The sequence below is a fragment of the Grammomys surdaster genome, unplaced genomic scaffold (genome assembly GCF_004785775.1).
Source record: "Grammomys surdaster isolate TR1022 unplaced genomic scaffold, NIH_TR_1.0 126176, whole genome shotgun sequence".
Lineage (NCBI taxonomy): Eukaryota > Metazoa > Chordata > Mammalia > Rodentia > Muridae > Grammomys > Grammomys surdaster.
The window spans coordinates 468,223-483,481 of NW_021620983.1; the positions used below are offsets into that span (position 1 = coordinate 468,223).

A 15,259-nucleotide genomic window follows, 5' to 3' on the forward strand; every position below is an offset into this window, starting at 1 on the left:
TGTGGGGCGCGCGCGTAATGGTCTCGCCGGCAAAAAACATACACACACGCACACACACATACACACCAGAATCCTTCTGTAGAAACACGTTTATTTCCCTAAACCAAAATGGTGGTAGAAGACGAAGAAGGCGTGGGAAAGCACTGCCTATATACCCCAGAGCGGGGTATTCACCCCCTGATTGGCTGCTTACTCGTAGCGCGCCAAACGCCGTGGGATGGGCTTAGCTTTGGCGGGCTAACCATGGCACATGCGCAGTTTACTTGGTACTAGGAAGAATTACGGGCGACAGCGCCACCTAGCGATGGCGGACTTTGTCAGCTCTCGTGGCGGCTCCCAACAATAGCTACCTTCAGGATTTAAAAAAATATTCTTATAAAATGTGGGGAGGGCATATTTGTACATGTTACATGGGACAACTTTTGAGTCACTCTCTTCTTCCACTTTTATGTAGGTTCTGGGTATGGAACCCAGGTTATCAGGCCTGTAAGCAAGTGTCTCTTCACTATCCAACTTTTGACCAAGGCAGTTTATAAAAGAAAACATTTAATTGGGTTTGTGGTTTCAGAGGGTTATAATCCATGACCATCATGATAGGGAGTATGACATCAGATAGGAAGGCATGACACTGGGGTAGTACCTGAGAGCTTACATCCGATCCACAAGTACATGGCAGAAATAAAGAGACTCCAGAATTTAATATATTGTTTAATATTGTATGCCTGGGACATGAGAGTTGCTAACTATCATACAGGATGTTATGGTGCACCCTGTAATTGCCACCCTTGAGGGTGGCAGAGGGTCAACTCCAGCTACATAGGAATTTTAAGGCCAGCCTGGGCTATATGAGACCTTGTATCAAACAAACAAGGAAAAAGACATTTCCGAGTATCATGTTAGACCTCCAGATTTAAAGTGATTCAACTTTCGGGCTAGAGAGATAGTTCAGCAGTTAAGAGCACTTGGTTGCCTTTACAGAAGACCCTGGTTAAACTCCCATCACTTAGATTAAACCACACAGAACCACCTGGTGGTTCATAACCATCCTGTCTGAACTTGCAGATGGATTGGATGCTCTCTTCTGATGTCCATGGGCACCATATGATACACATGCCTATGATACACATACTTATGTGCAGGCAAAGCATTCACACATTAAAATTAATAAATTAAATAAATTTAATTTATTAAATTTAGGTGTGGTGGCACATACCTTTAATCCCAGCACTCCAGAGGCAGAAGCAGGCAGATCTCTTTGAGTTTGAGGGTAATCTGGTTTACAAAGCGCATCCAGGACAGCCAGGGCTGCTATAACAGAGAAACCCTGTCTCTGGAAAAAACAAAGAAACAAACAAAATGATTCACCTTTAAGGTGTTAACGCTTCAGAAGAACAGAAGAAAATGACCCTTTAAATTGAGGGAAACTTGGCCCTGGCATACGTGCCAGTTTTTGTTTTTGTTTTTTAAAATCTAGCAGTAGCTGCAGATAGGGACTAGTAACTGGCACTTTGCAAATCTATATTAAGTTAACAGATAAAAATTATGACTTCCTTGGCATTGAACCTTAGTTTCTTTTTTTTTTCTTTTCTTTTTTTTTGGGGGGGGGGGGGGGCTTTTTTTTTTGTTTTTTTTTGTTTGTTTGTTTGTTTTTTTTTGTTTTTTTGAGACAGGGTTTCTCTGTGTAGCCCTGGCTGTCCTAGAACTCACTATGTAGACCAGGCTGGCCTCGAACTCAGAAATCCACCTGCCTCTGCCTCCCAAGTGCTGGGATTAAAGGCATGCGCCACCACTGCCTGGCTTGAACCTTAGTTTCTTAACTCTAATTGCTGTAAAGCTTGTGGCTTGATGATATAGACAGACCCATCTGAAAGGACATTTTAAAATAACTCTTCAAAGAACAAGCTTTTATACCATTTTATTTGTTTTTGTTATTTTTTTGTTTTTCGAGACAGGGTTTCTCTTTATAGCCCTGGCTGTCCTGGAACTCACTCTGTAGACCAGGTTGGCCTCGAACTCAGAAATCCGCCTGCCTCTGCCTCCCAAGTGCTGGGATTAAAGGCGTGCACCACCACTGCCCGACTTTTATACCATTTTAATTACATGTGTGTATTAAGGTCAGTTCTAGGTTGAGGGTCTAGCAATACAATAGATGCAAATAGTCAAGGAACAAGCAAGACCTTAATACACCCATTGTAACGACCTGTTCTGTTGTTCTGGTCTGTGGGTCAGGGCCTAGCAAGAGAGAGAGTGGGGACGGAGAATGGAGACAAGACAGGGAGTCTGATCAAGTTTCATCTCAAGTCTCGCCTCAAGTCTCACCTTTATTGAAAGGAAATCATGGGTATATATAAGCACAAGCAGGGGAACGCAGTTGAAGACACTTTACCACGTGCGCCTTGCAGTTGGGGGCATTAAACAACAAGACAAGATATGTAAGAAAAGCAAGATGTTTATCAGAGTGTGGTCAGCTGTTGTAGGCTGTTGAAAACAAGTCTCTTGTCAGGGTATATGGCTTGAGATGGCTGTAAAGATGATAGCTGCTTTTTGTTCAGAGTCGGCTCCTAATACCCATATAATTAAAATGGTATAAAAGCAAAAAGGAGGAGGGGGGATGGGATAGGAGGTTCTGGGCGGGGGATGTAGAAAGGGATGACATCCGAAACGTAAATAAATAAAATATCCAATAAAAACATTTTAAAAATTAAGAAATAAAGAATAAAGTAACTCTTCATGCTCTGTTCTCACTCTAGCCTTCTTTACCCCAGAAGTAGCCTACAGGGTGTGGTGTTAGTTCTTTTGTGTTACTGTGCCATTTTGGGGTAGACAGGAAGGATATGATAAAGCCAGTAATTCTGGACTTAACTCCTCTTGCTGTTGTGTGTGGGTTTGTTGTTTTCTCATTGCACCAGAGTATGACATAGCTTTCTGGAGCCCCAGCTATGAGCTGGGCAGACGTTCTGTGATTGTAATCACGTGCTGACAACACTAGGGATGTAAATTGGACTTCTGTACTCAATTTATTTTTTTAGTACTTTAATGAGTATATTTTAGAGTTTCCATTTTGTATGGAATTATATCTTCTTCAAATGCTGTAATCATGTAATCAACATCACCTAAAATAAAACTTGAATAAAATATTGAAACTCAAAGTGAAACAGAGATCAATAGCGGAAGAAACTCGAAGTTGCATCTGGTCTTCACACATATACATACATGCGTTGACACACACACAGCCACACAAGTAAATTATTTTTATAATAAGTTTCCAAGTTAGTATATGAATAAGATTAGACAGAAAAAACATTCATTTGAAAAACTTAATTTTTAAACTTATTTCCTTATTTTTACTCTTTATTTAGTGTGTGGTGAGGGATCCAAGCCATGGTGTGTAAGTGGAAATCAGAGGACAGCTTGTGTAAGTCTGTTCTCTTCCACCACGTGTTTCCCAGGGATAGGATCTAGGGCATCACAGAGCAAGAGCCTTGAGCCATCTCACTGTCTCCCCTCCCAAAGTTTTTGGGGTCTTTTTACATATTGTTTAAACTAATTTTTCCATATTCTATATGAAAAAAAGACAAGAATCAGGTAGGAAAAGCATTTAGCATATAGGGATATTTGTGTGGATGTAATGTTTCTTTTGGGAGGTGATAAAATGTTTTCAAAATTAAGTTGCTGGTTTAACTCAGTGAAAAAAACTAAAGATTATTAAATTGTATATATATATTATATACACATAGATATTAATATATATGTATATATATGTATATATACATGTGTGTACATATATATATATATATATATATATATATATATATATATACACATACATACGCACACATATATATGTATATTTATTTTCGAGACAGGGTTTCTCTGTGTAGCCCTGGCTGCCCTGGAACTTACTCTGTAGACCAGGCTGGCCTCAAACTTAGAAATCAGCCTTGCTCTGCCTCGCCAGTGCTGGGATTAAAGGTGTGCGCCACCACTGCTCGGTGCATCACATATATTTAAAGGATAAATATTAAAGTATGTGAGGTATATCTCAATAAAGCTAATTTTAATTAGCTTTAATTTTAATGTTAGTTTGTATAGGCACATCTGTTGCGGTTACTGACTTTTCCAGTCACTTAATGGGAAATTAGGTGAGCAAACACAAGTCAGAGAGCCCCTAGATCTGGTTGAACTTTAGGGGATCTTAATGGCCTAGAAGTTGCTAAATGATGTACATTAAAGTAATAGTACTGAAAGATTGACTATTTTATTCTCATTCAAGATATATCACAAAGTGATTGTGTTATGCTGGAAGGTGTAGGCTGAACTCAGCAGGTGAGTAAGGGAGAAAAAACACAAACCTTTTGAATTTTTGAGGAATTTTGTCTTTAATAAAGGGTTAGAGGACTTCTTTGTTTTTTGAGATAGGGTCTTGCTGTGGATCCCAGGCTGGCCTCCGACTCATCACCCTTTGCCTTAGCCTCCTACTAAGAATGTAATAATACCATACATAGGTCCTTTAAACATATTTTGTAGACACCACTGCTTATGTTTTTTTTTTTTTTTTTTTTGGTTCTCGAGACAGGGTTTCTCTGTGTAGCCCTGGCTGTCCTGGAACTCACGCTGTAGACCAGGCTAGCCTCGAACTCTCGAACTCAGAAATCCGCCTGCCTCTGCCTCCCAAGTGCTGGGATTAAAGGCGTGCGCCACCACCGCCCGGCTCACTGCTTATGTTTATCTACTCTGGATCTTATTAAACAGGTCCTCTGTTTCTGGTACTTCAGAGTCATCCTACAGAAAATTTGTGCTATTTGGACTTAAAGGATAACCAGGGAAGGCCATACAGTTTTTTAACTTCAGACAGTAGCTTAGTAGCTATGCATATAGATTTATTAATAACTTTCCCATTTGCTACCTTCCGAAGTTAGTAACACATCTTGACTAGTCCCCTGTATTCAGAAAGAAGTACAATGGATCTATTTTTTCCTGATATCTTCTTCCAAGTTATTTTCATACAAGTGTCATAAGCAAAAACTCTTGTCATAGATTTTTACACAACTTTGTCTTAATCTATTTCCCGAACAGCCCTGTTACTGAGCCTTGCCCTAAGGTTTCTGGCACGGGTTTAATGCTGATTAATCCTCAAACAATGTTAGGACAATAAAGAATCAACAAAACTGGTTTGTACACAGCCCAGCTACAGTTGTTGAAGCTCTGGCACATGAAAGATCATATATTATTTACCAAGATGAGGTTAAATTAGCATAGCATGAACAGGAGAAAAGAAAGGGGAAAGTGAGGTAGAGAGGAGCAGGCTGTAATGGTCAATTATGATGTAGCAGAGTTATTAAATAATGTATCTGAATCTAATGGAATAGAAAGGTTGAGAGAATACTTTATTCAGGTGATCTTATGTCACCTTGGAATAATAAGAAGATAATATATAGTTCTGAAGGCATAACTAAAAGTCCCGTGGAAGATGTTTGCTAATAATTCTAGTAAAAATGACACCTTTGAATAATACTTCAACATGCAGTGATGCTATTTTAGATACTCTTCTTTACCTATTATGTTTTGAGTATGGGCCTGACATAATGGTATAAGAGGGACATTTAATGGAATAGAACTCTGTCTTTGGGTTTCTGGAGACTTCAACCCATACTTGAAGACCCGATGTAGAATCTCTTATATGCTGTATGGAAGCATCACTTGTTAATAAAAAAAGGCTATGGCCAATAATGAGCTGAGGTAGAATTGGAAGGTGGGACATCCAGTAGAGAGAGAGGAATTCTGGGAAAAAGGTGGGAGAGGTTCGCCCTGGAGCTCTGGAGACAGTCACATGAAACTGAAGGAGACTAACCATGTGGAAGACATAAGAGTAGTTTAAATGGGTTATATAAGTAATGGGCTAGTTGGAGAATAAGCTGAAGCTTATTAATAAATGGCCTAAGAATTTATTAATAAATTATTAGTCTCAGAGTTGTTATTCTGGGAACAAAGAAGAAGATAGAAAAGCTCATAGCTACAATACAGAGTTTTTTCCTATTTATTTATTTATTCATTCATTCATTCATTCATTCATTCACTTTATATCCCAATATCAGCACCCCTGTCCTAGTTCCCTAACACAGCTCCTTTCCCCAACTCCCTCCTCCCCTTCTCCTCTGAGAAGGAGGAGGCTCACTGTGGGTATTACCCCACCCTGATACATCAAGTCCTTGCAAGACTAGATATATCCTCTCCCACTGAAGCAAGACTTCAGTTAGGGGAACAGGATCTACAGGCAGACAATAGAGTCAGGGACAGCCTCCACTCCAGTTGTTGGGGGACCCATATGAAGACCAAGCTGCACATCTGCTACATATATCCGGTGAGTGAGGGGAGCTAGGTTCAGCCCATGCTCACTCTTTGGCTGGTGGTTCAGTCTCTGGGAGCCCCCAGGTTATTTGACTCTGTTGGTCTTCCTCTTTGTCAACCCAGACTTCTAACTCCTACAATACAAGGTGGAGTTGAGAGATGGAAGCCCCGTCTGGATTTTCTTAGTTTTTGCCTAGTGTTCTTTTTCTCTTAGAGGATCATTGTGCTGTTTTGCATTTAGTTGTCATATCTTCTGAAGCTCCTCTTGGCTGTGACAGTTTCTCAGGCTTTGTTGTCTGGTTTCCTTGATAGTTTTGGTGAGTACTTACCAGGTATAAACCATTCCTCTTGAAACGTGGTGTTTTGCTCCTGAGACTAGATTTATGGAGTTATATGTCCAGCGCATTATTTGATCTTATAAGGAAATCTCAAACTGTCTGTCACACTTGCAGTAACTGAGAGCTCTTGTCATTCAACATGGTTGTTAGCATCTTGGGAGAGTAGTTCTTGGGCCACACCCATTGTAGTAGGTAGCAGTGCTCACAATACAGTTTATACAACTCATTTAGTTTTATCATCATACTTTGTTAGCTTTCTCTTGATATTTCTCTGAAATTAATATTAAAATGCATGTACTTTTCCTTCATAAAACTATCTGTTACAAATAACTAACTAGTATTTATTGTGTTAAAATTACTCATGTTCTTTGCTTGTAAGCTACATATCACTAATGTTAAGCTATGTGCTTGACCTGAATGTCTCAAATTTAATTGCATTTGTTTAATTTTTTATTCTCATTTCCATTCTTCAATATCATTTAGTTTGTTTTTGCTTTGTTCATAAAGATTTTTGTTTCTATTACATTATGTAGTTTTGTACCAATGGCTAGAAGCAGATCGTCATGGCAAGAGCCAAGATACTGCAAATTCAACTTCAGGTAAAAATAGTTTTAAAATGAATTGGCGTATTAGAAATCATAATTTTAATTCACCCCACATCCTAATATGAATGTTTCTTAAATTTGCTAAGACAAAATTATAGATACTTGTATTTTGTTCTCTCATCTACATCTTAATTTTCATAAAGACCTCATTTGCTTCAAGCCTTGAAAAAAAATGTATTTGCCAGTCTAAGGTGTCTTGGCATGTATTTTATATTTTCTTGGAGGAGAGGTTTGATTACAGCTTAAATTTACTATATTACGTGGCAATATTGTTTAAAATTAGGGCTGTATATAGTTATAGCAAAGATGTGAACATTGTGACTATCTTTTGGCAGTGGTAAAAACAGGGCCTTACAAGTATATAAATACTTGAAGAAATTTACAGTCCTCATTTGTTTCAGGACTATATTTAAAAAGTGAATTTTCACTTAAGGATGTTTATATACAGTTTCTATTTCATGTGAATCCAAAATCTCAAACCCAGTCATTTTTTCTGTTTAGTCCTAGCAATAAATTCTGAGTTAATGACATAAAAATATGCATTCAAAATGAAAAGAGTAGGTTGTTCTCCTAGCTTCTATGTCCCTAAGGTAATTATGGAACTTTTTTCCCTCTCCCACAGATGTTAATAAGAATAGAATAGTTACATTCTCTCATTTCTAAATTCTTACCAGTGGTATCAGATTCTTTCCCTAATTTATTTCAAAATAATATTTGCCAAGACATCTTTATATACTGCAGAGATCTTTCTTGTTGTTCTTTTTTTTTTTTTTCTTTTAAACAATATAAGAGAACTGGTGATGGTATTGCTAGGCGCTGGGGTGGTGATAGAGTTAAGAGTGGTGGTGGTGTCGAGGTAGTGGTGGTAGAAGTGTTAATAGTGGCGTAATAACAGTGGCGGTGGTGGCGGTGGCGGTGGTGGTGGTGGCGGCTATGGTGGTGGTGGCGGTGATAGAGGATACATGTTGCTGTTTATATGTTTTGTGTTTTTGTGAAATTGTGTATGGAAGTAAATTGGTTGTACCTTGAGAAGGTTGGTGTTCCACAGGCAACAGAACAATTATATTAAAAATGGCATTGTAATGACTTCTCTGATTTATCTTCTATCCCATTTATAACTTGATATCTGAATGAAGATGTTGCTATTTTAACCATGCACAGGCAGGAATTCACTAAAAGGTAAGTATTACACGTAGCTGTATCCTGGGTTATATGCTGTTTTTCTGTTCCTGTGGTATTTTGCATTTTACTTATTATAGATAAAAGTAGTTATCTGGGTCTTAGATTGAGGGCCAAAGAGAGGGTTCCTTAGAGTTTTGCTATGACAATAGCTAAGTCAGTAGCATAGGGCTTTTTGTTTGTTTTTTGAGGCAAGATTCCTTTAATTAGTCCTGGGTGTCCTGGAATTCACTATGTAGACCAGGCTGGCCTCAAACTCACAGAAAGGTGTGCACTACCATTCCCAGCCTAGTAGCATAGATTTTTTAGAACCACAGGAACTTTTTCTTGTGTGTTTATTTATTTATGGGCATCCCCCGCTACATAAGGTAAAGTGAAATCTAATCTCTTTTTTAAGTAAGAAATATAAATTATTTTAGTGTTCACATGAACATCAAGTATCAGCTTAAGAGCATCATTTTTCCAGAAGCGAACAGTTTTGAATCCTGAATCCTGGGACGCTCTGTCACACAGACTCATAGATAATGTAATATTTATCTACATGACTTTTGGTCATTAGGTAATCTAGTAGCAAAGCATAGAAATTGATAAATTTGTTAAAAGAGCATTTGTTTGTCTGTTTATTTATTGAGAAAGGACTCAGCTTTCTAGCCCAGGCTGGCCTTAGTGAGCCTTGTGCCTCTATGTCTCAACTGCTTAGTTTACAGACATTGCCTCTGCATCTCAACTGCTTAGATTACAGACATGAGAAACCACATCTAGTTTTGGCTGTCTTTAACAGTTTCTCTCCTGAAAGTGAAAGCTCTCAACTCTTAGAATATAGAGCTACCAACTAGAAACATACAGAGCTGTGGTACTTGGCTAAGTAAATCAAGAGACCCCCCAAAGGAAAATGATCATTTCTCAGGGACACCAATTAGAAGCCATAGTTTAGTTGCTTTCTGCAAATATTAAATTAAGTTCTTATATAGCTAATATTGTAGTTTCCAGCAAGATTTTAGTGTGTAACAGTTCCCTTCTGTGATTTTTAAAAAACTTTTACACAATTCAAAGCTGTTAGGATATATCTTTTCATATTTTTACTCCAAGTGGAAATTGAGTATGTCTAGCAAGATGGCAGTGTCACTTCTAAGTCTGATTGCATTGTGATACCTTTAATTGTGCAAATACTGATAAATTACATTGATATATAACTACAGTTTGTACTTAATTAGAACTTAAAAGTAGAACTTAAAAAGTGAGTTCCAGAACAGCCAGAGCTGTATAATAGTCTCAAAAAAGATGGATGGATGAATGGATGGATGGATGGATGGAAGGAAGGAAGGAAGGAAGGAAGGAAGGAAAAGGAAGGAAGAAAGGAAGGAAGGAAGGAAGGAAGAAAGAAAGAAAGAAAGAAAGAAAGAAAGAAAGAAAGAAAGAAAGAAAGAAAAAAAAATAAATGATGGAGTTTCTTTGAGCTCTTCTAACCCCTTGATACCAACTTTTTGACACTGGATGTTTAAAACAGATCCATCAGCATCAAGCTATTTTATAAAACTAAGGTATTTGGGAGTAACAAGTCTTATGAAATTTAATTTGGGCTGGGCAGTGGTGGCGCATGCCTTTAATCCCAGCACTTGGGAGGCAGAGGCAGGCCTGGTCTACAGAGTGAGTTCCAGGACAGCCCGGGCTATAAAGAGAAACCCTGTCCCAAAAAACAAAAACAAGACAAAACAAAAAAAGAAAAAAAAAAAGAAATTTAATTTGGGTCTCAAAAAACCAAAAAAATAAAAATAAAATAAAAAAGAAAAAGAAAAAAGAAAATTAATTTGGTCAAGGAAATAAAAAACAAATTTGACAACTCTCACAGAATTTTTATTGTGGGTGGTGGTTTTGAGACAGGTTTTCTCTGTGTATCCCTGGACATCTTGGAACTCATGCTGTAGACCAGGCTGGTCTTGAACTCAGAGATTCACCTCCCTCGCCTCCTAAGTGCTAGGATTAAAGGTGTGTGCCACCACCACCCAGCATGAATATTACATATCTATATGTATATATAGATACATGTATGTATGTATGTATGTATGTACACATGTATATGTAAATACACATATATAATATAGACTAGAGATTTGCCAGGTGGTAACTTGGGCATAGAATTACTTCTTTAAAAAGTTAATGTGTTTAGTGTATTTTTCCACTAGATAGTCCCAGCAATGATGTTTTTGATATTGCTGATTCAGTCATTGAAAACCTGTATCTGTATGCCAGTTTTGTGGCAATGTAAACAAAGTTGTCTCCTCTGCATTGCAGAGTTGAGTTTGTGTGTAAAACTTCAATCTCATAACCTTTAGTTTAAACTACTTCCATGAAATGTTTTTATATAAATTTTCAATCATCATATGTTGATGTGGGTGTAGTAATTATATGACACCAATGATATTAGTGGTTTTATTTTATTTTTAAAATTTCTAAGTGCAGGTTTCTTTTTGTCTTTTATACTTTTCATTTATTTTTCTTTTGTTTTGAGACAGTCTTACTGTATAACCTTGACTAGCTTGAGATGGGACTCACTTTATAGAATTGACAGAGATCCACCTGTGTCTGCCTCCTGAGTTCAGCCATTTTTATTGATAGTTTTCCAGTTGACAAATATTTTTCAACTAAGGTTGTTGAATATAATCAGTAAATATATATATATATATATACACACACACACACACACACACACACACACACACACACACATATATATGCCGGGCATGGTGGTACATACCTTTAATCCCAGTACTCAGGAGTCAGAGGCAGGTGGATTTCTGAGTTTGAGGCCTTGGTTTATAGAGCAAGTTCCAAAACAGCCAGGGCTACACAGAGAAACTCTATCTTTAATAATTATGATAATAATATAATAATAATTTTAAAATTATGTCTTTTTAAATTCCAGTTATTAATTGATTATTAATTATCTATTGTAGGTGAAAATTTTGACCAGAGTCCTTTGAGAAGAACATTCAAATCCAAAGTCCTGGCCCACTATCCTCAGAACATAGAATGGAACCCTTTTGATCAAGATGCAGTGAACATGGTATATATTTTTCTTTTTCTTTCCATTTTTTTTAGCATTGCTTTTAGTTTATTAAAATATAAATGATAAATGTATTATTTAACTTAATTAATCTTTTAAATTATATGAGAAATAGTATTTTAAGATTTTATTTTTTTTAGTGTGTGTATGTGTGTCTGTTTTTTTGTATGCTACATAGAAGTAAGTACCCAAAGAGACCAGAAGAGGGCATCAGATCCCCTGAAGCCAGAGCTAGAGGGGGTTGAGAGCCACTTAATGTGGCTGTGGGTGTTGGGAACAAAAACTCAGGTCCTTTGGAAGAACATCAAATGCTCTTAAACACAAAGCCATCTCTCTACAGAACCCTAGAAATATAATATTGTCTATCTTGCAGATGGGGAAATTGAGTCTCCGAGAAGATACTCAGATTTCCCACAGCCGTTATCACAGTATCTTTTTTTTTTTTCTTTTTTTTTTTTTTAATATTTATTTATTTATTGTATTGATGAGTACACTGTAGCTGTCTTCAGACACACCAGAAGAGGGCATCCAATCTCATTACGGATGGTTGTGAGCCACCATGTGGTTGCTGGGATTTGAACTCAGGACCTCTGGAAGAGCAGTCAGTGCTCTTAACCGCTGAGCCATCTCTCCAGCCCCACAGTATCTTACTTGTTCGTAATATACAACAGAACCTCAAGTCCATTTTATTTCCTACTATCAATCTGTGTTTGGGTTTGATGCTTTAAACTATGATAACCACTTTGATTGAGGGAAGGAGAATAATATGTTTCTGTATATCAAGGAATAACGTATACTGGGCTTATATTTTATCATTTTCAGACATTATGAAGATGGAAAGGAACTTTAAAACTATCTGTTTGTTTGTATATATTTGGGTTCAGTTGTGTGGAGATCAGAGGACAACTTGTAAGAGTTGATGTCTAAATGCATCATTTAAAGATTGCTAGAAATTTGTTTATTAAAGCACTTGAATCATTGTAATATACTACCCAGTAGTGATTAAAATTTCTCTGGGCAGCAAGCAGGATGGCTCGATAGGTAACTGATGACATGTGTTTGATTCTCAAATCTCACTTTAGAAGGAGAAAACCAACTCCTGAAAGTTGTTCTCTGACTTCAAAGCACATATACCTACTTAACCAATACCCCACACACCATATGTGTATGCACACAAAAAGTAACAATAAATATAATCTTTAAATAAATGTTTTCTTTGAGATTCCTGGGAAGGAGGAAGGTAATAGATTTGTTGGTTTGTTGTTTTTGTGTGTGTGTGTTTTGTTTTGTTTTGTTTCGTTTTTCAGCGTTCTATGAAGTATTCTGTTTGGTAGTACTTTAGACCTTCGTTACCTCTATAACAAACAATTCAAGAGACCCAACATGAACAAATAAGAGATTAGACAAGGTGGACACAGAAACTACTGATGGCAGGTTGAGATCTGTTATAAGTGCAGTTCTTGAGAATTTCAAAGGTAGACCCCCCCCAAAAAAAAAAAAACATAAAAGATTCTATTATTTCCTGATTGTAAGGGAAAGAAGTTATTTGGTAGATGCCTGCTAGGTTGTTTTCAGATATGCATTGTCTTAGGGTGTTGCTGCTGTGAAGAGATACCATAACCATGGCAACTCTTAGGAAGGAAAACATTTTATTGGGGCTGGCTTACAGTTCAGAGGTTCAGTCCATTATTGTCATGACGGGAAGCAATAGCAGCATGCAGGCTGGCATGGTGCTAGAGATGGAGCTGAGAGTTTTTCATCTTGATTGCCAGGCAGCAAGGAGAGACTGTGTTCCACACAGGGTGTAGCTTGAGCATAGGAGACCTCAAAGCCTGCTCCCACAGTTACACACTTTCTCCAACAAGGCCACATCTCCTAATAGTACCACTCCCTATGTGCCAGGCATTCAGACACATGAGTCTGTGGGGGCCATACCTATTCAAACCACCACATGCAATATGATGATTAATCTTTCATTGTCAACTTGCCTGGATTTAGAATAGCCTATGAGACAAACCACCCTGGTCTACAGAGCAAGTTCCAGGACAGCTAGGACTACACAGAGAAACCCTGTCTCAAACAAACAACAAATAAACAACCAACAAACTAAAGTGTGGCACTTTGGATTTCATAGGAATAAAATAAGTGGTTTTTTAGCAAGTTATGTTAAACATAACTATTCTATTTTGTATGTCTAAATTAAAAGGTTTTTGTTTGTTTGTTTGTTTGTTTGTTTTTGCGGGATTGGGAGCAGGTTGAGACAGAGTTTCTCTATGTAGCTCTGGCTTTCTTGTAACTCACTATATAGACCAAGCTGATCTCAAACTCAGAGGGATTTGCTTGCTTCTACCTACTGAGTGCTGGGATTAGAGGAGTGCACAACCATGTCAGGCTAAAATAAATTATAAATTATATTCAGGTAATTTCAAGTATAGTAACAATTATAAAGTTCTTTGTAATCTATAAATTTACTATTGTCTTGTTTGGTTGATTGGTTTTGTTTTTTTAAAACAGGATCTCATAGAGTCCCAGGCTGTCCTTAGTTTATTATAGAAACACAGATGGCCTTTAACTTCTGTTTTTTTGTTTGTTTGTTTGGTTTGGTTTGGTTTTTGCTTCTACCTCCTGGACACTGAGGTTATTTGTGTGCGTGCGTGCATGTATGCAGGTGCCTATGTAGGCCAGAATAGGGCATGGTATCCCCAGACACTAGAGTTACATGTGGTTGTGAGAGGTCTGATTTGGATACTGAAACTGAAGTGTTCTCTGCAAAAACAATAAATGCCCTAATTCTTTGAGCCATCTCTCTAGCCCTCAGATTTTTCATACTATTATTCAGAGACATAAAGGTCGAAAACTACATGGCATTGAAAAGAGCCAAGACAATGTCTACTTACTTAACAGAGAACTTTACACAGAAACAAAGCACATCCATGCACTTTAAGTCCTCAGAGACAGAAGTTCGTATTTTCTCTTATGGATGAGGAGAGATGCTTCCTCTCACCATGTTCCCTAGGATCCCAGCCACAGGAGCTTTGCTTCTTGTCCCCCTGAAATAGCATTCATATTGAGATACAGGTAAAGTAATCAAGTAGTCAAGGTTTGTTTTGCCCATTGCCATCTTCTGCAGCTACACTTTGTTTGAACCTCTGCTCAGCCCTGACCACTGTCACCAACATTGAGTGGAAGTATGTGTATATGGATGTGCTCATGCATGTGAGGACAGCTAATAAGAGTTGGGTCTCAGCCGGGCAGTGGTGGCACATGCCTTTAATCCCAGCACTTGGGAGGCAGAGGCAGGTGGATTTCTGAGTTCGAGGCCAGCCTGGTCTACAGAGTGAGTTCCAGGACAGCCAGGGCTACACAGAGAAGCCCTGTCTCAAAAAGAAAAAAAAAAAAAGAAAGAAAGAAAAAAAAAAGTTGGGTCTCTCTTTCCACCTTTATATGAGTTCCAGGGATCAGAAGAAACTCAGGCCACTAGCTAAGCTATCTTGCCAGCATAGCTCGAATGTAATCTTATCACTGGGGAGAATGAGCAAGAAGATGAGGAAATCAAGGGCATCTTCAGCTGTATATTAATCGTATTACTATGAGTGGCTTATAAGGGCTTATAAGGGTCTGGAGTTCCAGCTGAGGGTTTCATGCATGCTAGACAAGCACTCTACCAATTGAACTATATCTGAACCCTGGTTTTGTTATTTCTAGAATCTCACTTTGTAGCCCAG

General features: G+C 37.9%; 1 protein-coding gene across 4 annotated transcripts in view; it reads left to right on the forward strand.

Moving 5' to 3' along the window:
- Positions 1-15,259, forward strand: part of Dennd5b (DENN domain containing 5B) — a 132,829-nt gene that overhangs the window by 16,934 nt on the left and 100,636 nt on the right. For 3 of the 4 annotated variants that reach the window (XM_028757571.1, XM_028757573.1, XM_028757574.1), the window contains exons 2-3: positions 7,220-7,285; positions 11,425-11,534. In XM_028757571.1, the coding sequence (XP_028613404.1) occupies positions 7,220-7,285; positions 11,425-11,534 (176 nt within the window). The remainder of the gene's footprint in view (positions 1-7,219; positions 7,286-11,424; positions 11,535-15,259) is intronic. The other variant, XM_028757572.1, reaches the window with a different exon arrangement.